This window comes from Vulpes vulpes, chromosome 4 (genome assembly GCF_048418805.1).
Source record: "Vulpes vulpes isolate BD-2025 chromosome 4, VulVul3, whole genome shotgun sequence".
Lineage (NCBI taxonomy): Eukaryota > Metazoa > Chordata > Mammalia > Carnivora > Canidae > Vulpes > Vulpes vulpes.
This window is the reverse complement of record NC_132783.1, coordinates 126,976,972-127,002,038: the sequence shown is the minus strand read 5'-3', so window position 1 is coordinate 127,002,038 and position 25,067 is coordinate 126,976,972. Positions and strand designations below refer to the sequence as shown.

Genomic DNA, 25,067 nt, shown 5'->3' with positions numbered 1-25,067 from the left:
GCCTTGTTGTTTACTCTTTATCATGTCCTGTAAAATCTTTTTAAAAAGAAACTTGTCTTTGGTCTCATACTGTTCCATCATATGGAGGGGCCATAATTTATTATTAGACATTTAGGTGCTGTCATTTTTTGCTATTATAAATAATGTTGTTATGAACATCTTTCTATATAAATCTTTGTGAGCATGACCATCTGTCCATTGGAGTCCCTTGATTGGTGACACATACCTGTACTAACTGACATTTGACATGTGGAACTGAAGCTGTGCCGCTGTAACTTGTCAAGAAGACAAATAGGGTAACAGTGGCCTGTCTCACTTTTATAAAATGACATGGATACAACTATAATTTTGCAGGCCATTTGTGTGGTTAGAAGCTTGATGCCTCATTGATTCCATACACAATGTATTCCAAAAGAATGAAGGTGACTTTAGAGACAGCCAGCCATTTAGAGTCCAATTAATCAAACTTCAGGATATTTGGTGCCCAACACCAACCACAGACATCAGGATCCATCAGATTCTTGTTACTCTGAATGAGAATTTAGCAAGGGATGTGGGGATTAGGTCTGGCTTGTGGGTTCTCTTCTGAAAATAACGGGAGAGCTTGGTCTTTAAAACTAAGTAATGTTCGTGTGGAAGGCTTTTGTAAAAAAAAAAAAAAGAGAAAAAAGAATAAAATATTCTCAAATTTAGCAAACTTTACCAAAAACTGTCAAAAGAGGAACTCCTTAGTTAAGCTTGAGTGTCACCTTACCAGAGGACTGGAATTTTAAAATCACAGTCTTAGAATTCTGCTTCCAGGTCATCTGAGGCATATAGCATGCCAACTCATCAAGTTCTTTAAACTGGGATTTCATTAATTTTGTCAATTTCTGGCAGAATTGACAAAAATTAAAATCCATATATAAAAGTTCAGTTTCCAGTTACTAAGGCTACAAGCATGAATGCTTAGTATTCGTCTCCAATAGCCTAAGAGGATAAGCTTTTACCTTTGATCAGGAATTTATTTAATCTTCTAGGACAGTATTGGACATTCTAGGTCCAAATTCCAGGCAATTAATGTTTCAGTTTTGCTCTCTGTTGCATGATGACAATTTAATCTCTAGCTTTTAACACTTATTGTACTAAATTGCTATATTAATATTAATATCAGAATGTGAAAAATTCAACTGATAAATGGTATGCAAATATGCCTAATGCAAACTTCAGTGCACTCAAAAAATCCATTGCAACAAAGGTAACTAAGTGGTAAAAAGACCAACTAATTGTCATTAAAAGGCAAGATAGTTATAAGTAAAAGAGTGACATACTATAAAGCAAACATGACTGATTTTAATCAAGCCATATGAATATAATAGGTGGTATAAACCTTTGATTATATTATGGGGTATAAACAGGGAACATCCCCCCCGCCCTGCCCCACCCCAGTCACTGGGCTACCGGTTGAATTGTATCTGCAAAAAAAGATAATGTTGAAATCTGAACCTCTGGTAGCTGCTCATTTTACCATATTTAGAAATAGGGTCTTTGCAGATGTAATCCAATGAAGATGAGACCATTAGAGTGGGTCTAGTCCACATGATGGGTGTCCTCACAAGACAACGCAAATTTGGGTAGACAGGCACAGGAGGAAGACAGTGAAGATGGCCATGTCCCGATGGAGGCGGAGACCGGACTGATGCTCCTTCAAGCCAAGCAATGCTGAGGATTTCGAGCAAACATCCACAGCCAGAAGAGGAAGGGAAGAATTCTCTCCCATCCGTTTCCCAAGTAACGTGGCCCTACTGACACAGCAATTTCAGATTTCTGGCCTCTGGAACTGGGAGACAGTATATTTCTCTTGTTTTAAGTCACCCAGTTTGTGATGCTTTGTTACGGCAGCCCGAGCCAACTAATACTCCTAGCTTTCACTTTGCTCTGCCAAATTCCATTTTCCTTTTTCTCTTGTCTTAATTAAATCTGGGAAAGATCACATAGATTTCTGGTTTCTGTTTTTAAAAGTGAGTCCAGTTTAAGTTTCCAATCTCATATCCAATTTACATCTCACCTTCCCTGCCTCCAGTCAGCCAAGTTCATGCATCAGAGGACTTTGGGTGGGGAAGGAAGGTGGGTTACTCTGGCACATTTCCAACCCCTCCTAAAGGTGATGGGGAGAGGCCTGTCTCAGTCTAGGACACCTGTGTCCTCTCCATTTGCTGGGGCTGGGTCTCGTGCTTGGAGCAAGGAAGTGGACTAGGATAAATAGCAAGGGTTGTTTGCTATAATGGTCAATGATGGGGTATCACCTTTGACCTGTTCTTTCTAAATCTGGTTTTGTGTTATTGGCACCCCTGTGTTTCCTTGGTTTGGTGTTTGGCTTTACTCCTACCCACTCAGGCCCCCAGAACTTTCTATGAGAGAGGCCACTGTGTATCCTTTTGGTGCTTTCCATAGAATCACATCCAAGATGCTGGATGGCCTCAGAGTGCCTGTCTTTCCTCTTCTCTGTCCTTCCTGAGGAGGCACGAGAACCACCAACATCCTCCACTCTCTCTGTCTTGGGACTCTGCTGGAAAATGAGTGGTACCCATGTTTTCCTAGTCATGCTCCCTCCCCCCTTCTCTGAAAATGGTGACGGCCACCCTTGTCAGAACTCTGCCTTCAGTACCCTCTAGGCAGGAAGTGGTCTCATGCTCAGGAAGGGAGAACCCCTCCACACCTGCCCTCATCAGGATCCATAGCTCCCAGAGATTCCTCCTGCAACCTGTTCACAGGGGTCAGCTCTAAGACTGCCAACCAGCAGGGGCAGTACCTATATCCTTGCTGCAGATGCCCCACACCCTACAAAAGATTCTTGAGAGGCTCCAATTGCCTGGCTTTGGTAGATACTTTCTTCAGCCTCCTCCTCACTCAGAGGAGGGAAAGGACTTAGCAGGGGTAGTAGGACTCTCTCTATGAACACTGTATTCACCTGGATGCAGATTTCCATGGCCTCCTTCCCACCTCTCCTGCCCCCGTCCCCTCTCCAGGAAAGGTATGGGGCAGGTGTGAGAGCTGGGGAGAGTGGCTCCAACTCAATCCAGAGGAAATGTTCTTGATTCAGTTGTTAGTGGCTTTCTGTAGAACATGGGAGTATTAAATGCCTCTTTGCCCTCATATTTGATTTACTAACTGATCTCAAAACCTTAGCCAGCCGATCTCCAAGCCTATTAGTGGAAGATTTACTTCCTCTAAAACTCAATGGGATTCCTACCTAGTAGAAGGTGGCCATATCTCTTCGTCCTCACTCTTTGTCTTGGGGGTGCTGAAGGCATGATGCTGACAAGGTGGCCTGCATCATTGTGAGACGTGGCAGGGGGTTGGCATGACAGGAGAAGATGGTTACTGACTCCTGGGAAAAGAAAAGGTCCCACTCAATTGCCATTACACCAGGAAAATGTTTCTGGTCCAAGGTTTTTGTTTTTTTTTTCCTTCCTCGTACTTGTCCTTTGATATTGCAAGATGTTTTAGATTTTGTTAACATGATGAATGAGATGGAAGGAGAGTGACATTTAATGTGTCGGGTCTAATGAGGGTGCTGCAAGTGGCTGTTCTTCATGGAGTATTTTCTGGCATAAGATGATAGGACTCACCTTTCCTTGCATTATTTTCTCCATAGTAATTATCCTCATCAAACATGCTATATATTTTATATGCTTATTTTATTTTTTTATGCCTTCCTCCACATGAATGTGAGCTTCATGAAGGCAAAGGATTTTGCCTTTTATTCACTGCTAACTCCCAGCATCTTAAACAGTACTTGGCACATTGTAGGCATTCAGAATCATCTATCGAATGAGTGCATGAAGGAAGGTTAGGTTTCAAGAATGTCTTTTACAAGTTGTTGTAGGTTTTTGTTTATTGATTAATTGAAGACAATTGTGGTTTTTGTTCTTAATTCTATTTGTGAGAATGCTTAATATTACAGGTTTCATAAGATCCTTAGAAGTCCCATCATTTTAGTGCAATGTGAACAGAAGAAGTCACTGGATTGATGTGAAAGTTATCGTCTAGGTGTACACTATAGAACATCATGGGCTGGAACTGGATAGGAAAGGCTGAGGCAGGGGAGGCAGGGTGAAAGTAACACAAAAGAATCTATGTCAATAACCTATGCATGCGCCAGTCTGCTGTTTGTAGCAGAGTCCCCTTTGGTAGGGATTATTTTTGAACAGTAAATCTGTTTATCAGTTATTGTTTTAGGCTGAACACCTTCCAGGATACAGTATATCCACTTTCCTGTTGGCACATCGTATAGCTCCTACTTCACAGATGTTCACTGTTTTCTCACTCATTGATGATCCCATTTTGACGCAGTAGAGTTGGCTTCCACCCTTGAAGCACTGGGGAGGCAACAGGCAGACACATTTGGAAACGGAGGCTGAAATGAGAGGGAGACAGCGTGACTCACCAATGTACTTTGGGGTTTGATTTTACCTAGTTTGTCCCCAAAGCAGCAGGCACTTTGGTGGCAATGAATTAGAAAGCTGGAACAAAGGCAATGACCCAAAAGACCCAACTGTGGTCGAATGGAGTGATCTGGATGGAAGAGACTAGAATGCACTAGTAAGCCAGTAAGATTCAGGAGTTGGGCTGTCCCTGACACCTCCTTCTCAATCAGTGCCCACATCTAATAGGTCAATACATCCCGTCAACCCATCTCCACAATGTCTTCAGTCTGTCCTTACTGTTATTTCTCATCGGCACCATCTGAGGTAACATTTAGTTATCTTCCATTGAGGTATATGATTCATAATTCATATAAATCTTGCATTCATGAAATTTTAAAAAATGATCACTTGGGATAAACTTACCAAAGCCAAGAATATTAAATAAATTTTGAGTAAAGGGATAGAGGCTTATTTATATACATGCAGTTTTAATCAAAGGTCAAAAATCCTCTATAGTTTGACCTCAAAAATCCCTTTGCAACATTGTCTTTTCTGCTTTCTCCATTCCAGGTAGGGTAAGTCCCTCTCTGCTTCCCAAACAAGACCTCCACGGTGTTCTAGTTTTTGTCCTCTTGTCCATGCTATCCCCTTCTTCTGCTTCACTGATGTGCTCTTTCCTACCTTCCCCTACATGTCCAGCTTCCACAAGTCTTACCTCCTCCAAAAAGTATTTCATAGCCACTTCCCCCCATACCAACTCAACTGTAACTAAAATTTTAACTAAACTTTAATAGTGTAAATTTGCTAGTATTATATCCAACATTTTTATACTTTCTTGTTAGTTAGCTTTTCATATACTTTTTTTTCCCCAAGTTCTAAGGGGTTTGTTTGAGAGTGCATTCATCTCTCTATCCCACTTAGCTCTTAAGGAGGTGCTCAATTAATTCTACTTCATCAACTGATTTCAATTCTGAATTTGGGGGTATAGGTATAAATATTCAAAAAGAAGTGTCTTGACTGATCTGGGATAATTCATGTTGCCAAAATATCTGAGTCAGACTGAGAATCAGTAATGCTGTCATTAAGAAGTAGCTTCTTGGGGATCTCTGGGTGGCTCAGTGGTTTAGCACTTGCCTTTGGCCCAGGGCGGGATTCTGGAATCCGGGGATTGAGTCCCGTGTCAGGCTCCTGGCATGGAGCCTGCTTCTCTCTCTGCCTGTGTCTCTGCCTCTCTCTCTCTCTCTCTCTGTGTGTGTGTGTGTGTGTCTATCATGAATAAATAAATAAATAAATCTTTAAAAAATTAAAAAAATAAGAAAGAAGTAGCTTCTTTTAGGTGGATGGCAGTTCTTTCCCATGTGTCTCAACCAATGGGAGAAAATAGGGAAAGGAAGTAGGAGATACTCATAGGCATGTAGACTTCCTGTCTTTAGTAGAAAACATTTCATGGAAAAGCATGCATTCCCTTGTAAGCCCTGTCGATCAGCTAGAGAAGATTCTAGTTGTGGAAGGTCTTGCTCATTGTTGTCAACAATAGAGTTTGGTGAAGGATGGGAGACTGCTCTGTCTTTGCAGAGGATATCAGTTCCCCAAGCTTGTGGAAAGGCCATGGTCACCATTCTTTTAGGATGGTTATGGTTTAAATGCTCTTAGCAAGATTATTTTTAGACTACCAGCACCAAAAGACCCTTCCCAACACCTCTCACAATGTATCCTCAAGCACTCAATTTTCATGCTACCATCCTTATGAAACACTTCCAGGCCAGAAGATTTTTCTCTCTCTCATAGTTCTTATTACTTACTAGCTTGCATTAAAGTTATTCATGCAATTACCATGAAAAGTTACTCCTTCAGCTACTATGAACAATTTGAAGGTACAAAACTCCTTTATCTTCAGAGTCCTCATCAGACCTCGTGCTGTGACTTCCTCATCTTGGATACTAAGGGGATGTGTGCTAAGTGGATTTTCCCTTTCTATTAGTTGATGGTGGATATTTTTAAAATTTAGGCAAAACAGTCAATGTCCAAAAAAAAAAAAAAAATAAGGATAAAAATAGGCTCTTTAAGAAGCCATTTGTGTTCTAACTTTTGAAAAACTTTTGAAAAGTGAACTTTGTTATTTTGAAGTTTCCATTTTAAACTTTTTCTTATTTCATTTTAGACAGAGAAGGAAAAGAATAGCAAAGTACACAATGTAATCAAGAACGCAGTTTAACCAAGGTGACCTTCAATTTAACTCAAAATTAATATCCCAACTTGCCATGAGTGGGTTGGGTACAAACTACATTTTTTAGCTTTCTCTTTCTTCATACAATGCTGTGATTTGTGCATTGACAGTGCTCTACAGTGCTACTGAACAGAATTCTCTGTGACATTGACTTTTGCTCACCAATTAGAGAAGACTGGCACAGGCAGACCATATCTTTAGGGGGAAAAAGGCTTTCAGTATTCTGATTGTGTGCAGAATCAAAGAATATTTTAAATGACTTAAATCTTATTACAAAATGTTCATGTATTAGTTTGACTACCCCAGGACATTCTGCTAACTTGAGCAATATTGGTTAAGTATTCAAACTTTTCAGTGTTCTTCTTTTAGACAAACCTAAACTCCTCAATACTGTGGGATTTAGATACATGCACAGCAAAGAGCTAATGGTAAAGGCAGATTTTGATGAAATTGTAAGCTGGAAATTATTTTTTACTCAGACCTCAAAAGAATAATTTGTGGAAAGATAGCAAAAAAAAAAATGCATTGCAATAGAGAGTTCCATGAAGATCTTTTCTCTATGACAAATATGGAAGGATCGCAGCTAACACAAACACATTCCCAAATACCTAATCTACCTATTGTAATATGGACAGGGACCATTTTAATCTCTCTGTTTCCTTTATCTTCAGTGTGTATTTTTGACAATAATTTTCCTACACTACAAATTTCAAAGAAAAAGTTTATATTTTTAATATGAATTGGTATCCCGTAATACTTTCGGCTCTTTTCTACCACAAATTATTATTTCTAAGAGACATGTCTGTTGGGTGATGGTGTTGATCCAGCAATGAAAAATGAATGGTAGTGTTTAGCTACAAGATGATTTGATACTGATCAAAATTGGGCAATGGATACATCAGGCCCTGGTCTGCTGTCTCTTTTGTGGAATTGCCTTGTTCAGATATGTCACAAAGTTCGGAAGCCTGAGTTGCCAGCATCAGATGGCATATGGGCTATGCCACCTGTGTCTACCCTCTGTCATGAATTCAATCCTGCCACCTCCCAAGAGAGCTAGATCTTGATAATCAGCTGTAAGTGGATCAAGAAGGAAGTGGATTTGGGTAATAAGAGCTCTCCTCTTTTCCAGGACTGAATTAAGAGCCAAGGAGAAAAATAAGGATCTGTGTTTGTTTTTGCAAAAGTAAGGTGGTTCTAGCAAAAGTTAGATATAACAGTTCAACAAGTTTCCATTGCATATCTCATGTCTCAATCTAAGATAGTTTTTTAAAGATATATCATAAAGAAAATCTAGCTTCCTATTTAAGTTCTGCTAAATCCTAATCTTCAGCCCATATTTATGTGTTATATAAAGCTTGGTTGAACTATTTCAGGGTCAAAATTCATCTTAGAGCAAATGCACTCACTGCTGTGAAGTTTCCTCTTCCAAGCAGTTCACAAACAAAATGCCAATAGCTAATTCATTTACCAAAAATAGAAATGTAATACCACTTCTTAAGTATCAAATTGACAGAGAAATAGAGAAGTAATAACTCCAAGGTTTGGTGAAGGTATGGAAGGCAGTCTTAATTATACATTGTAGATAGGAATATAATATGGTAGAAACATTTCTGGAAAGAAAGTTGATACACAGTTCCAGCGAAGACTTTATATTTGAAAATAATATTTACCTAGAAATTTCATTTTCTAAGGTACATCCTAAGGAAATAATCTTAGATTAAAGATTTATCTGTGATAGATTTATCTATTATAGCACTGCTTATAATAGCAAAATATTGGGAAAAATCTAAACACTTAACAGAATATTGGTTAAATAAATTACAGAATGTCCATATAGGCTTTGGCAGACATTGAAAATTACATAGCAGAAAAATATATAATGACATGAAAATAGTTTCATGATACATTAAGTGAAAAACAGCAATATATAAAAAAAGATGTAAAGGATGATACTTTTAAAAAACATTATAATATAATCAGGGCCACCCCTGAGATGTATAAGGCCCTGAGGAAGTATTGTTTTGTTTCTTTCTTTTTTTTTATGAGATGCTTCTCTACATAATTACAGTCACTCTGAATTAGAGTGTCAATACCATACTAGCAGTCTAATCTCAAGCAATCTTGGCAAAGAATATCCTGCTAGATGGTGGCTCATCATGCTGCTTTCTGGGAATGAAAGTCTAGTTCTGAGTCATGGAGGAATCCACAGGCATGGGTCCCAGAGCTACTTGGAGTATTTGGTTGACCCTATGCATGGTGAGAGAGAAGCAGTAGGTCAGAGAATGTTCCACAAAGGAGAAACAGTGCCTGAGCCCATGAGAAACCCTATCTAGGTTCAGAGTATCCTGCCTGATTAACACTGCCAGCTTTGGCTAGTCCCAGGTACTGCTAGAAGACTTAAAAATTGGAAGAAGACGCTTCTGGTAAATAGTATCCACGAGGAACTTAGTCTAGGCTCAGGGCACTCTAGCTATTTTGTCCTAGCCAGTCCCAAATGCCAGAGGAAAATTGAGACAATTTTGCTAAATGTCCTCCAAAGCTAGGGGTGGGGAATGGTGCCTGAAGCATGAAACTGGCACAGATGATTTTCTACTGCGGTCTAAGGGGTAGTACTGATTATACATACATAGAATGATAATTAGGAAGATTCACCCTTAAAAATGATGAAAGTAGTTATTTCTAATAATGGGTGAGATATATTTTTTTATTTCTATTTAAATAACTTTATAACAATTTTTTACAATGTAAAGGAATTATTTTTGATTAAGGAAAGGTTTTTTTTTTTTTTGGTTGTTTTTTGAAAGAGTGTATAAGTGCAAATAAGTTGAACTAGCTGAGCTGAAGGTTATGTGTGAGCATTTCTAGTATGTGGTCACCACTGGAGCTTACCTGAACATTTTTCCCAGTCGTAGCAGGTGTCATAGCCACAAGGTTCTTTCTTTGTGCTATTGGATGAAAGTATTCTCCTTTCAAGACCCCATTCTAACTGTGGACCATCTTGACAGGAACCAATATGTAGAAAATGGAGTTGTTGATTATTTAAACACTTCTCAGCCAAAAACTTACAAGCTGACAAAGTAAAGTAATGGCTGGTGTCTGTATCAAACACACAGAGATCTTCCGAATAATGGCTGCCCAAGAGAGGAAAGCAAACATTTATATATAAAGACTAGAAGAAAGAGACGGCAGGTAGCCAATATAATATGTAAACTTACCACTCAGTTTTCTTCCCCTTAGTACCCAGTGCACCCAGCTTCTCTTCTTTCAGTTCCTCATATCATCTTGCATGCTCTGGGATTCATCTTACTAAAATTTCATCTTAATCTTGGTATTACTCCCAATTGTCTTCAAATCAAAGTCTGAATTCTTAAATTTTGGTAATCAAGATCTTCCACAATTCGGCTCCAATTAACTTTCCTTCCTAGAGTTATTTTCCTTTCTTTCCTAATTCATCACCCGACAATTGTATTGATCATTCGAAAATGATACAATTACTTCTCCTTTGTTAGCATCCCATGCCCTGTTCAACCAGTGTTGCATTGTCTTCTCTGCCTATGTGTGTTCAGTTCAATTCCTGGCTACATTTTGAAGCTAACCTTGATCAACCTAGCCCATAGAGTCTGGACCCCTCAACTCTGTAACACTCATTAATTGCAACACAAGAGTCTTATATCATTAGAGAGCTTTGCAAGTGTGTTTGTACTGTGATTGAGTGCATGAGCTTTTGTTATTCCCTGGGTAATTTTAATCTCCCTAAGTAGGTGGGTCTTTCTCCTAAGAGGTAACCAATGGCCATAGTCCTTTTGTTCCTTGATTACTCTAGATTTGAGTTTCTTCTTGGATGTCAGTTTTAGAGTTTACAATCAGGGTATCAATGTGTAAAATCATCTCTAGGAAGTAAAGGCCACTCTCTATGTGCAGAAAACATAAGCTGTGGGGCCAGTCATTCCTACAAACACCTTCAAAGCTGTGTGAAAGAGAACTGAGGACTATAGAAAGAGGCTAGAGAGGTAGGGAAGAGCTGAAATGTAGAGAGTTCCAGAGGACAATCTGCATTCTCATGACTTGGTATCGCAAAGATAAAGACAGAAGTTTCTTCCACATTAAGTGGGCAATATGAATGTTGCATGTATTCCCCAGATGGTCATCTGCTAGATGAGAAGATTCTAGCAGCAGGAAGCTACACGGTGGATCACTTCTGGTGAAGACTGAGGTGGGCAGAGAGGACCACATTTGCACTGAATTATGCCTGTGGAATTATACAGATAAAGACCCTGGAGTGTTCCTAAATAAATAAATAAATCCCTATAACTGTTTGTTTCACCTTCAGCACAGAGGAACATGAGAGCGACTTAGAGTCAAAAGTGAAGGATAACAACTGGGCACAGTCTGTTGGCTTCCTATTTTGATGTTCAGTCTTTCTCCCCCTCAGTAATTTGACTCTAACTTTATTCATAGTGCCTATGCATCCAGCCAAAGAACTGCACTTCATAGCCTCCCTTGCAAGCACATGTGGCCATATGAATAAGCAAAGGTTAATGAGATGGAAGTGAGTGATGGGTCTTCCAAGAATCCTCCTTAAAAAGAGAGAAAAATGTCCATTTTTTGGTCCTCTTGCTTCCTGCTCCTGCAGAGCAATCTCGGACCATGCAATAACTTTAAGGATGGCAGAACAAGAGCAGGAACGAGCCTCAGTCCTATCTGCCATGAGAGAGGTGCTGTTCTAGCCCAGATTGCCTACCTCTGCATTTATTTTGTGAGATATAGAAATTAAATGTTACCTTCAGCAACACTGTTTTGAATTAAATTCAACTGAATATAGCCCTTAAACTAAGAAGCACCCTCGACTTTCCTCAGTGTGTTCATGTAAAGAGAAGGCAGTTCGGGGTGCCTGTCTGGCTCAGTTAGAAGAGCATGTGACTCTTGATCTCGGGGCTGGGATTTCGAGACCATGTTGGATTTAAAGATTACTTTAAAAAAAAGGCAGTTATAATAACAACAAAGAAGAGATAGCCATCTAGTCATGGCAGTCACAAGAGGATGTATCATTCTTCTTCATTCTTTCTACCCCAACATGAAAAAATAAACTGACAAAGGGGTGTGTATATATGTGAAGTCCATGCTTATACCACTGTCTCTATTCTAAGATTTTGGAGTCACAACCTTGTCCTGCATTTAGGGGGAAGAGGAAGGAAAGCTTTGAGATAATTGAGTCTGAAACTAATTATGGACGGAAATAAGTCTTCACAAACAAAACTGAGTTTCGTAATAAACAAATGCCATGCAAACTTAGGGAATGGGGCTGAGAGATAATTAAGAAAGCTTGCTACTCAGTGGGGAAGAAATCAACACAGCACAGGGGGTATCAGTTATGTGAAAAATTAATATGTTCCATGTTTGTGCTTCAAGAAGCCCAGCTCCTCTATCAAGCTAGTTACACTAGAGTGGTTTTCCCATTTTCCAAATACAGTCCGTAGAGTATCTCTCACCTACAGTCTTCTTCTGGTGACATGCAAATGCATTCAGATCCCAACTGTTTTTGTCCTGGTTGACAATGGCCCTGTAATTTTGTCAAAACATCTGAAACAAAAGAAAAGGGGTAAAGAACAGTGCACAGCATGGATTCCAAGTGGTAAGTTTGGATTTAGGAGGAAAGGCAGTGGTGAAAAGTTCTCACTCAGCACCTGCAATTAGAGCACTCATTTTGCATTTTCCAAATATGTTGTCATGAAATATTCCATCTGAAAGGTCCTTTCTAGCTCTCATGAGCTGTCATTTTCCAACCTAAAATTGCTGTTTAGTTCAGAGAGCTGAAGAAAATGGAATTGCTGAAATTTCTATTCATTTGTTCTTCAAATATTTACTGGGCTACTAAGATACTCTCGGCACTGTGTTTGGTTCTGGAAATGGTGGGTTGAGTAAAATTTTACGCAGGTTCTATGCTCACAGAGCCTAGAGTTTTGTGAGGGCAGAGTGACATTAATCAAACACACAAATACAAATAGAATTGCTCATGTTATTTGTGTCATTAAAGAGAAAGCATATAATCAAGAAAATTGACGTCGCAAGGAAGGTTACGAATGGCAAAATGGCAAGAAGAAAGGGAAAGTGTTTACAGCAGAGGAAACATTAGGGTATGGAAGTTCTAAAGAGAGAAGCAAAATAAATAAATAAATAAATAAATAAATAAATAAATAAATAAATAAAATAAAGAGAGAGGCAGCATATGATTTTCCTTGAACTGCAAGAAGGCCTGAATGATTTAAGTACAGAAAAACAAGAGCATGAAACAAGATGAGGCCAGAGAGGTGAGTGTGTGTCAGGCTGTCTGGGGTCTTATGGGGCTTCTGAAATATTTTGCCTTTATTTTATAAACAATGAAAATTCTTTGGTGGGTCTTAAGCAGGGGGTCATATGACAAAATCAGGTCTGGATCCTGAAAAAGAAATTAATTCTGGTTGTTGTATGGAGAATGGATATGAAAAGGCATGGTGGCCAAGAAAGGTATGGGTAGACAATCAATGGGAGTTCTGGTGAAAGAGGATGGTAATTTGGAGCAGAATGTTGAGTTGGAAATGGAGAGAAGTAGATAAATCAGTGACATATTTAGTAGGTTAAATGGATCAAGCTGCATATTGTGGGTAAGTTATGAGAGCGGCAAAGTATGATTCTTAGGTTTCTGGTTTGCATTAGACAATAGACATTGGTGCCTTAACTGAAATAGAAAATATTGTAAGACGCTTAGTTTTAGGGAAGGGAGGGTAATGACTCAAGAGTTCTCTGCGTATGTCAAATTTGTGGTATCTGTAAGACAAACTAGATCAAAATAGATACATAAAAATGTGGCTATTTGGGTTTGAGCTCAGTGGAGAAGTCTGTGCTAATAATTTAAATTTGTTATAATTCTATGGAGAATCATTGAAGCCATGGGTTTGGGTGAGATTCTCCAGTAGGAAAATGTAGCATAAGGTGAGGAGACAGATATGAGCCTTGAGGAACTCCAACATTTAATGTCCAAGCACAGGCAGGAGGCTGCCAAAAACAGAGAGCAACAGCCAGAGAGGTAGAAGCTAAACAAGATGATATATACATCATATATATATATGATATATATGATCATCATCATATATGATATATGATATATATGATATATATAATGGCTCCCATCATATTGGACTATATATATAGTCCCATTTATATATAGACAGATGATGTTTTATAGTCCCCCTTGGTTTCAGGATGTACCAGGTATGCAGATGGGTCTGTGTGGCAGGGTATCAGTGCCCTACCCTCAGTTCTGCAATTCCCAGATTGCTAGAACTTTCTTGATCCTTCAGAATGGAACAATCCAGTGCCCAAAATGTTGGCATTTGAGAAGGTCACAGAACTTCTTTGGTTGGTGCCTCATGGCCTTTGTTTTGCAGAGGAAAGAGCTCAGGCTTAATGGAGTTAATACAACTGGGGTCAAATTTCTGGTTCTGTCTACTGCCAATACCTATGTGGTCAGTTTTAAACCTTTTTTCCCCAAAGTGAGTGTTGGAGTCAAGAATCAAATAAAATGACCATGGTCACTCTTAAAAAAAAAAAGGCTCCCAATATATATATATATATATATATTGGGAACCATGGGAAGAACACGAAGAGGAAGGTCAACACTGTTGGATGTTACTAAGAGGTCAAAGGAGATGAGGATCAAAATAATATCTATTATTTTAGAAGTATAGATGTCAGTGACAATGGTGAAAATGTTTCTTTTGGGGTCATGGCTTGAATGTCAGATTTTCTTATAAGAATTGATGGAGAAATGCAACTCCTAAATGAAGCAATTTATCCCTGCATGATATTCTAGGTACTAGGATATTATGGTGGGGGAAAAAAAGATAAAAAGAATGAAAACAGCGGTGGTCCCTTTTTTGCATGAATGTAAAAGGACACTGTGAAAACAGACATTACTCAAATAATCATAGTAATGGGTTTATACATAAAGGCCGTGATAGGTATTTTGAAATAAGGGAACATGGCTCCAGAGACCAAATAACAAAACCCCAACTGAGAAATATAAGGAAAGATCCAGGAGGAAATGAGACTTGAGCCAAGAATAATGTGTATGTGAACAAGGGGGATTAAAGCAGAGGGAGTAACACTTGGGTGTATTATATGGAAGGGGAAGTCTTGGTTGTCTTGGTTTACATTAACATCCATCCAGAGGACCTCTGGGCTCCATGAACTGGACTCGTAGCTGACTCCCTGAGCTCACTGTGTGAAACAAACTTTCCAGGACTGAATCTGACTAATCAGGCATCCACAGAACCACAGTGGCTTCCAGAAGCAAGTAATCATCAAAGTGTGACAGTAGGCAGCTATAGCTAGATATTTTGCCACATTAGATGGCAGAACAGGAGATGGAGCCCATGGTTGCTCCTGTTGGCCTACCAGACAGAAGGTTTGATGAGGGAAGAGGTTTATGTTAAAGGCAAAAATAAAGATTTGGTAGGTTTTAAGAATTGGTAGGTTTTCATAGCAGTGAATTTCATAGCATTTCCTATACTCCTACTCTGTCAGGAACCTCATTCCTTCTGGTGAAATCTGGCCCAGGACTTTCCTGGACATGGAGACCTACAGCTGCTGGGAAGGCCTCAGATGCTAAGCTTTTCCAGTGTCATGGGATTGTTTTCCTTTGTTTTGCTGTAGAGCTATACCTCTTTGCCTTTTGTAACTAAATCCACACTTAGGTCAGGGAAGGACCCCGAGCTGTACATTGTTTCCAAAGAGAATCAATTCTCAAGCATTTGGCTGATGTGAAGTTGTCATTGATCACATCCAAGGAGTCTGCTCCCTCAGTGTGTCAGGTGGAAGTCAGAACCGGCTGTCAGCTGTCCACACTGCCTGGCAGTTTGTGAAGGACATGGAAATAACACCGTGATCTTTGGAGTGCTGTGGTCAAGGGGATCTTCTGGAAGTGTCAATTTCTCAAAGGAGGAAAAAGTAATAACGGAAACATATGTCATCTCATTTCCTCAGGAAGCCAAACCCTTTTTCACATTAAAAGAATTAGAAATCTTTTCCTAACCAAGGTTGGCCTGAAAGCCTCTTTGTCTCATAGCTCTCCACACATTGAGAGGAAAGAGTGTTCAGTTTTATTGATGATTTTCTCTCTCTTTCTGACTACCCTTATTGATCTTTTTGCCAGTGTTGTTGGAGAGAAAATATATGAGACAGGATGTTTAGTTACTTTACCTAGATATAGAACATTTCATTCTCTCTCTGAGTGGATTAAAATTTAAATTTCTTCTCCAAACACAGAGTCATGGGTCTGTGTGATGTGCCTGTGTGTGTGTGTGGGGGGGGGGTGGGTGGGTGTGTGTACGTGCTGTTATTTGTATAGAGAAGATGCTACGTAAGATGCCCAGAGGCCATCTGAAGCCTGTGGTTCCCTCTGATATATATGATCAGGAGTCAGGTGAAATCAAGCCACAATATAAACTTGAATTTTCATGATATCTCTTTTTCAATAGCTTCAAGGTTATCTTAATAGGTTAACTTTTGCCCTTTTCTTCCCTCAGTTTGATAGCCTAGAAGAGGATAAAGAAGGCCAGATGGTAATGAGCTTGGGGAATGCTCAGTTCCTGTTGACCCAAACGCCTGACCTTGAGTTTAACTTAGTCTCTCTACACCTCCTGCTTTTGCATAAGCAAAATGCGCCTAATTATAGCTCATCTCAGATACATCTTCCAGTATTCTCTGAATAAAAATGAGACATGCTTTGAAAAAGCATGCTGAAAAAGTTGGACGATATGAATTAGTAGAAGCCCTTAAGTGTCTTCCAAGTAACTGACTTGCCAGACTATTTTCTCCAGCCCCTCTATGGCAGTTGCCTGATGTTGAACTTCCAGGTTTGTGGGTTCCTCTTTTAGAGTAGACAGGTAGACAGTAATGAGTAGGACAGGGATGGAGCAGAAAGGCACCTGTTAGGCATCAAAGAGGAGTAAGGGCACCTGAATCCTAGGCCAATAGCAAGCTGAGGCTATCTGGTATCCCCAGATGTCTTTTTCCCTCATTATAATATCATTCACATTACGTTTGGAAAGCTCTTCATCCCTAAAATCACCATGACAGTTCTGATCAATCCAAATAAGAAAAGGAAAGGGGTGGTACCTGGTCCTGGAAAAAAGCTGGCTCCACCAGAAAGGTCCCACCTATCCCAGTGAACATTCCTCCCTTAATTACTCAAAATACAATAAAAGCTTGTAAATAGAAGCAATCCAGGACATTTGCTCACTGGAGTCTGTCCATTCTTCCTCTAAGAGTGTAATTTCGCTTTGATAAACTCTCCTGACCTGCTCATCTGCTCTGTCTGGCCTGTCCTTGAATTCTTGCAATGAGACCAAGAGACCAAGAAGAGACCAAGAGCCTTTTGCAATCTTTTTTGGCAACACACTCTCTCACAGCCTCATGCTTCTGTCCTGACCAGCTGAGCTACAGGTTTATTAGTGTTATTGGTCTCCCAATCTATATATGCCAGTTGTTACTGTAATTGTGTAAATTGATGAAATATAGCAAGTGATAAATAAAGGAGGGAAGGAGTTGTTTTTATAAAAAATTGAGAATTTTGAACAATTATAAGTGATTTGCAAAAATTTTGCATTAAGTAGGGATGAGAATACTGTAAAAGATTATGATTATATATATATATATATATATATATATATATATAAATTTAAAATATTCTCTACTCAATTTGTTTCAAGGTGCATTTATGTTTTTACCTCTCTTCAAAATAATGGTTCCCAACTCTGCATGCATTCTGGTTAGCTAGCAGAGATTTTAAACAACACCAAATACCAGGCCCTCCCTAGCTCAATGACCTCAGAATTGGGGGAGGGGACCTAGGCAGAGGTGATTTTTTTAAAGAAGTACCCCACCCGGAGTAAAAAAAAAAAATTGTTTTAGGGGAACTGATATGGGATAATGTAGATGATGAATTATGTATTTGTTTTATTTGAGGAAGCAGTCTTGGGACTCAAATCAGAAGACCCTTTAGAAAATAAGAACTTGGTTTTATGTAGAAACTGGTTGAATAATTGTGCATTTCTATATTTGAAGTTAAAACAAAAATGCTTAGGTAATTAAAAAGTAGTATGCATTACCTTTTTATGGCTCTCCGCTTTACCCAAATTTTTAGTTTACCATTAATTCTCATTTTGTTAGATGGGAGAGCTTATACTCCCTCAAAATATTGAAGCAGTATATTGGAAAAGAAAATAAACCTCACTCTCTAAAATTTGAAGATACCTACTTGACCAATAACTTCTTATTTGCTGCCTGACGTCATCATGACACAGGTTGAAATATAAAACCTAGTCCATATTGGAATCTTCTGCTTTTTCTCCCAAAACATGCTCAAAAAATAGCACCACTGTGGATGCTATACCACCAATCCTGGAGGGGTACCATCTTAGCAGACCGCAGAATCCTGAGCTGCCACTCACCTTTTTCACAGGTGAGTGAGTTTGAAATGGGAGGTGTCCAGGAATCCTCACTGCATGTGTACCTTGATGGCCCAGCAACAACAAAGCCTTTGGGGCAGGTTAGCTCAATGGATTCTCCAATTCTATATAATCTCTGAAATGGTGAGATTGTCAGAACTTCCTGCACAACAGGCTTGAGGCATTGTGTCTCTGCAGGCAGAAAAACAGTTCATTCAGATTGACTTAGTGGAGCAGAATGCTTGATAAATGTAAGCAGATTTTAGGCAACGCAAGAGGTGATTATAAGGTGACTTACTGCATTGGTGCAGCTTTAATGCCATGTTTTTGATCAGAAAACTAGGGGTGGAGTGTGGGGTAGAGAATCCCAGGCTTCCCCTGAGAGACTCCTCCACTGAGGCACTCTCTTTAGTTCCATTATCTGAGGTTCTCTTGCTAGGGATGTGGCTCCAGAAACTTCCAACTTTCATTACATTATTGGGACTTTTTCCTTTCAAAAATATTTTTCCCCTCTTCTCCCTAGCATTTTTTTTTCCCCAAAGCAAGTCACCACAGTGTGGATGACTCAGAGGTAGATCTAATTGACACTGATCTCAACTCTGCTTCATGGGGCTCCCTATTAACTCTTTGGGGTGCCTACTTGAACCTTCTTGGAATCTTATTTTGACTTTACTGTAGCCTACAAATATAGGGAGCCTACAAATGTCTCCTCTCTTCCTCAGTAAAGGATGTGAATGTGCTACAAGGAGAAAACTGCATTTCACATAAAATCCCATTTCTGATACATAAAGAGTATAAGTATCATCTTCCTGGGACTCATCAATTTGCATTAATTTGCATATCAGGCAAGCAAAAGTCTTTTCCAATGTAGTTCTTGGACTTTCCAGATTTCTTTGTAAGCATATGCTTTATAGTCCTGCATCTATGAGGCTAATATACAGGGGCACCAGAACTGAAATAGGAAGACATTTTGAAATAAAATTTTACCAGATGAATCCTATTTTCTGCTTCACTAAATATTTTCACAAAAAAAATTGTATAATGTAGTGATCTAAAGGTATGATTTTGCTCTAGTTATATGGGGCACGTTCATTCTTTAGAGCAGTCATGCAAAAAGTCTGCCTTGATCTCACTTCTGCATTCCACATCTCCTCGCCTCCAGGTCCTGTCTGGTAAACATCTGAAGTACTGGTATCCAACAGTTTTGAATCCAGTAAAGCATAAAATTTCAACTTCTTCTCCAACTGAGTATAGCTTCTTTTCATTCTAGAATTAAAACAGAAGCCAACAAATTATTGATGCCATGAATGATATCTCTAAGCACCTCAGGGTAGTCCTGGAATCTCTCTATTCCTTCAGTCCTGTATCTTACTCAGTCACAGAGTCCTCTCAATTTCTACTTCTAAACATCTCTCAAAGTTCTTTCCTTTCCTTTGCCATCATCACTGCCTTTGTTCATGGCATTTATGCTCTCTTACAAGGACAACTTTCTAACCAGGAGTTCTTCTAATCTGCCTTCCATATTGCTGCTCTAAATTGATTAGATTGATTGATCAATTGATTGATTTTGCTTAAAACTTCCTCCCCACTGGATAAAGCATGGCCTACTACTGCAAAAGTTAAAAACCTATATGCTTACCCTATAGTGGCCATAAAATAAATAAATAATATATTCTACATATGCAGAACATGCATGGATTTGCTGTGGTGGCTAATTGACCATAAATCATTTAGAAGTGTTACTCAAGGGATCCCTGGGTGGTGCAGCGGTTTAGCGCCTGCCTTTGGCCCAGGGCGCGATCCTGGAGACCCAGGATCGAGTCGCACATCAGGCTCCCGGTGCATGGAGCCTGCTTCTCCCTCTGCCTATGTCTCTGCCTCTCTCTCTCACTGTGTGTCTATCATAAATAAATAAAAATTAAAAAAAAAAGAAGTGTTACTCAATTCTTGGTAACCCATTGGTCATTATATATTTTCCCAATTTTGTGTAATTAAAGTGCAACTACTGTCATGTGGGAGTTTACTAAAATCTTCAAGATAAATTGGGTTTCACACTTCTTAGTGTGGAGTATTAGTTTTAACCCATTTTACCATCCTTACCTCTCATCATTTGCTCCAGTAAAATCTACCTCTCACATAACAAAACCATCTACCATTCTTTGAACAAAATATTCTCACTCATATCTCCATGTCTTTTTCTGGCTATTACCTCTATGCTCCATACCTTCCCTCTACCCTTCTCTCAGGACCTAACTCAAATAGAATTTCCTCTGTGAAAACCTTCTTCACTTTCCCAGCTTCATGAGATGCACCATTCTTTCCGCTCTGGTGGAAACTTGCTCAAAGTCCCATTTTTCTAACGTGTACTAGATTGCAGTTCCATTCTTGACCCATGACTGACACATCTGCTACCAGATTTCCTCAGAAATCTTTACAAAGCCTTCATAACTCTGCTGATAGAATGCAAAACACCGTCCTTCTCAGGAGGGGCAGTAATATAACACTCTTTTTCCTTACTGAGCGGAAGAAATGCAAAGAATTGACTAGGAAGTTATACCCTGTGAACTGAAATTGTGTATTTTGAGGGAGGTGAAAAGAAAAAAAGCTTAATTGTCAACTTTTGTTATTATTTAGCCATACGATTCAGCTTGTCTCCTAGAAGACGATTAATTTCCTGAATACAAACAGATTATTCTGCGATTACTTATTATGGATGTGGCTTTGTTTCTAAGGGAAACAGACTAATGAATGAGTAGCATTAATGATTTGGATGATTTATTCAAAGGCTGCACATTTCTTCTTGCATTCTTCCCCAAACAAATTATGTTCTTAAGCTTCTGTTTCTATTAATTTTATGAAGCTGTAATCTGTAAGTGTATGTGGAAAACATCAAGCTTCCACCGACGCATCTACTAGACTGACTGGACAAGGAAACTTTACCTAAAGTCACTGTTCCTTGCCTCCAGGAGTAATAGGTAAATATTTTCCTGTACAATAACATGGTTGCTCTAGCCTAGAATGAGGCATTAGCTACCTCTGTTTGTCTCCCTATTAGTGGTATTTTGCTACTTAGAAATCCAGAAGATACTCATTAGGAAAAAAATCAAAATTGTATTACTTTTGAGTAAAACTACTGTCAGTAGAGATTAAGTTTTTAATAAAGAGCAAAATAGGACAAAAAGTAAATTTATTCATAGGACTGGAAACATATGATCTAACTATAAAGAGTCATTAGAATAATGAATCATTGTTTAAACCCTTTGTGTGCTTTTAAAATTAGAATGTTGATCATTTTAACAGTTTTTGTAAGCAGCTGGCAAAAAGTGGTTAAAAATTCTTTGGGTATCTGGATTTGACAAAATGTAATTTTGAGGATTATGTTCTAGGGCAGAGACTAGAACGTTTCCATGATAAAGGGCCTCCATGGTCTAGTGCAGGTTATACAGTGTTTGTGGCAACTATTCATCTCTGCCATTGTTGCTATCATAGATAATATGTAAATAAACGAGTGTGATTTTATTCCAATGAACCTTTGTTTAAAAAAAAGAAGGAAAAGAAAAGAAAGGAAAACAGATGGCAGGCCAGATTTGGACTGTAAGCAGCATTTTGCTGATCCCTGTTCTAAAGGATTCATTCTCACAGTATGGCTCTGAAACTAGCAGCATCAGTATTACCTATGAACTTGTTAGATATGGCAGTTTCCAGGCCCTGCCCAAGACCTGTTGAATGAGACCCAGCAAACTGTGTTTTAACAAGCCCTCTAGTGTGCTGTAGAGTTTGAGAATCTCTGTTCCAAAGACTAAGTGACATTACCTCCCTCCAAAATATTTCTTCCCTTTAAAATCTTTAGGCAGAAGACAAATGAACATAGAAGTTACATTAGCCTGGACTCTGCTCCATCGATATGTATTTGCTGGGACTGTAGAATTGAGGGTTATTGATCTTTGATTGTAAATATGATACAGTTAGAAAAAGATTAAAGGCTTCACTGAGTTTAAGAAAGGTAAAAAAGGTAAAAAAAGAAAAGGTAAAAAAAATTTTTTAAAGGTTAAATTGATTAGGGAGCATGAGTTCTGTGATCACTTCTAAGTATTACATGTCTCTAATTTATACCTAAAGCCACAGACCTGACAAACATATTTAGTTATTTTAAATTATAGAAACATTGTGGCTCGATGAAAAAAGATAAAATTAAAAGTAATTAGAGCTGTATTGGCTACTTAAGAATTCTATAGGTTTCTAACCCAAGGTATTACAGACTCCACACCTCCTGTGACTAGGTTTCTCTCGGATTCGTTTGCTCAGACTCAGAAATAAACAGTCAGATCCTAGGTGCAGATTCTCACAAGTCATCCAAACCTATATTGTGGTCAAGTTCCACTTTCCATTCACATAAGTGGACCCTTAGCTTAGGAATTAGTAGTGCCAAGGAATGCAGGCAATCTGCTGCCTTTGGTCTAACAGCCAGACATCAAGATGTCTCCAGAGAATTCAAGACAGAGGAGTGGTAGAGTGTTTTTAAGTATTAATTTTTAAGTCAACAGAAGATGATTAAACTGGGAAAACAATAACCTTAATTAAAAGAAAATGCATACTTTTTAAGTTCTATCTTTTGGATTCCAAACTTGAAGTGAGGGTCAGGATGCTTACCCGGATAAATCCATTTTCTGGAGAAACTGGCCGAGGACACCCTGAATCAGATTCTATCTCAGGGAGGTCTATTTCTTTTACTTCTTCATCATCACTGATACATGCTTGTCCACTAAAAGGGAAAAATAAAGAGGTGTATATATATATACACACATACACACACACATATATATACACATATATATATACATTTATAGACATACACACATACACACAATCTATTTACATGCATATGTGTATGCATATATATATATACATATAAAGAGGCAAAATATTCGAGAGCAATGAGTAGCACCAGATCCACCAATACCCCACTAACAAACTGTTAGAATAGGTAAAATTCTGATTATTTCTTTACTTAGCACTAAGAAAATAAATATTCCCCATCACCCATCCTTACTTGTTCTCCATGACTGAAAATGTGCAGTCTTCCTCTTGCCGCTTCTCCCCTTCACAGGGTTTACCCCCTTGTTGGGGGGCAGGGTTGTTGCATTCTCGGGCTCTTGATCTCTTATAAGTAGCATCACACGCGCTCCAGGAAGACCAGCAGCTCCAGTTCCCATCCACTGCATCTGGAGCACAAGAAGCCCACCCACTCAATCCTGGTGCAGTTGAGAGAGCAGGGGTGTGAAGCCAGGCCAACTTGGTCTGGTCTCTTCGCTTTTTAGCTGGGTGATTCTTTGATGAATAGCACAGGATTATCGTGAGGATTAAAAGAAATTACCTTTGTAAAGGGCCTGACACCTTGCCTGATTTCCCTTTCCCATTCCCACAGCCTGAATAAAATGAATCATTTTTAACTATCAGCAGCATATCACACACATATGTATATGCATACATATATGTATAAATATGAATTTCTTCTGAATAGAGTATGTATCTTACTTTTTGAAAGGTAATAGAATTTATTCTTACCCCCATGACACATCCCTTTTTTAAGGAAGATTAGAGGTAGCCATAAACATTACTTAGTCCTGTAGGGAAACTTTGGTGGGGGCTTAATTTATCTCTGACTACAAAGCCTTTGTCATTCTACATTATACTACATATGAGGCTTATAACAACAGTATCATATATTTAATTTTATATTATGGCTCATTATTTTATTTATTTTATGTTACAGGCACTGTACCGCCTATCATATATACATATTTATGTATATATGTAAAATCTTCAGGTACATACTGGCATTGTCCCCGTTTTATGGACGAATGGGTTGAAGCATAGAGGGATTGGGTGACTTTCCCATTCAGCTGGTAGGTTACAGCTGAGCCTCACTCACACCAACGCTGTTTGACTTTAGGGTCTATTTTTTTACAGGTTTCTTTTCCTTGTGAGTTTGCATAAGATGGGTAATAAAAATGTTATTTTGTTTTACTCCACCAACCTTTTGGAGGGGAAAATGGGCCTCCCTTACAGGAAGTCACAGATACTCACTAGATTTATAATCCGGGGAGCGTCTCTCACAGTTGTCTCCGTAGGTGCCACTATGGCATACACACAGACACTCGGTCCCCGAGAGTGTGGGGCGGCCGTTATTAGGGCATGGAGCACACCGGCAAGGGTCAAACTTGGCTGCATACTCTCGAAAAGCCTTTCTGAGGTTGTTCCGTCTTGTCACCGCACAAGGGATGTTTCTCACCAAGTCTGTGATGGGAGCAAGCTAAGAGCAGATGGTAGAGAGATCTGGTCCACCACTTCTCTTTGGCATATGTTGCCATCACTGCTCAATTCTCATGGACTGAGAGGAAAGGTCTGGAGAATCCCACACTTCAAAGGGACTGTTACACAAGATAACATGTCTACCTGTTGGACCAATGGAAAAAAAAAAACCTTCTCCATGAGGGTAGGGGAGCTTCTTTTCTTTCCCTTCTGGAGTGAGTAGAGCAGCTACCTGCAGGATTAGCTGGCTTCTCTTGTCCCTAATGTAATGTCTCTAGAACTTATCTTCCCTGGAATTCTGCTAGGAGGGAAGCCTCATGGGAGGTGTTGCTTACTTGGACTTACATCACGTTATTCACTAAGCATCAAATGCAAGCCTTAACTCACTGAGAGAGGAGACTGGGAGTCGGGCGACTCCTGCTTGCTCTGCCAAAACCTCATTACATTTGATTCAAGCAGAAAAATCCAGAGAGAGTGAAGAGAGGCTTTCTGTGTTCTTTTTTTTCCCCAGGGACAGGATTGGCTTTTGGTAGGACCAGATGAGAAAATATGGAGCAGGAGAAATGAACTTGCCCGTAGGATGAATGAGAAAATTATGGTAACAAATAATGGAGCTAACACAAAATCAGAGCT

General features: G+C 39.1%; 1 protein-coding gene across 10 annotated transcripts in view; it reads right to left on the bottom strand.

Annotated features, from left to right (window-relative positions):
* Positions 1 to 3,859: 3,859 nt before the first annotated feature.
* C6 (complement C6) overlaps positions 3,860 to 25,067 on the bottom strand; it is a 94,866-nt gene continuing 73,658 nt past the window's right edge. For all 10 annotated transcript variants that reach the window (XM_072756995.1, XM_072756999.1, XM_072756994.1 and 7 more), the window contains 8 exons: positions 24,210 to 24,435; positions 23,173 to 23,344; positions 22,773 to 22,884; positions 19,256 to 19,388; positions 18,126 to 18,314; positions 12,126 to 12,216; positions 9,526 to 9,767; positions 3,860 to 4,399 (listed from right to left, as the gene is read on the bottom strand). In XM_072756995.1, the coding sequence (XP_072613096.1) occupies positions 4,218 to 4,399; positions 9,526 to 9,767; positions 12,126 to 12,216; positions 18,126 to 18,314; positions 19,256 to 19,388; positions 22,773 to 22,884; positions 23,173 to 23,344; positions 24,210 to 24,435 (1,347 nt within the window). In that variant the 3' untranslated portion in view covers positions 3,860 to 4,217. The remainder of the gene's footprint in view (positions 4,400 to 9,525; positions 9,768 to 12,125; positions 12,217 to 18,125; positions 18,315 to 19,255; positions 19,389 to 22,772; positions 22,885 to 23,172; positions 23,345 to 24,209; positions 24,436 to 25,067) is intronic.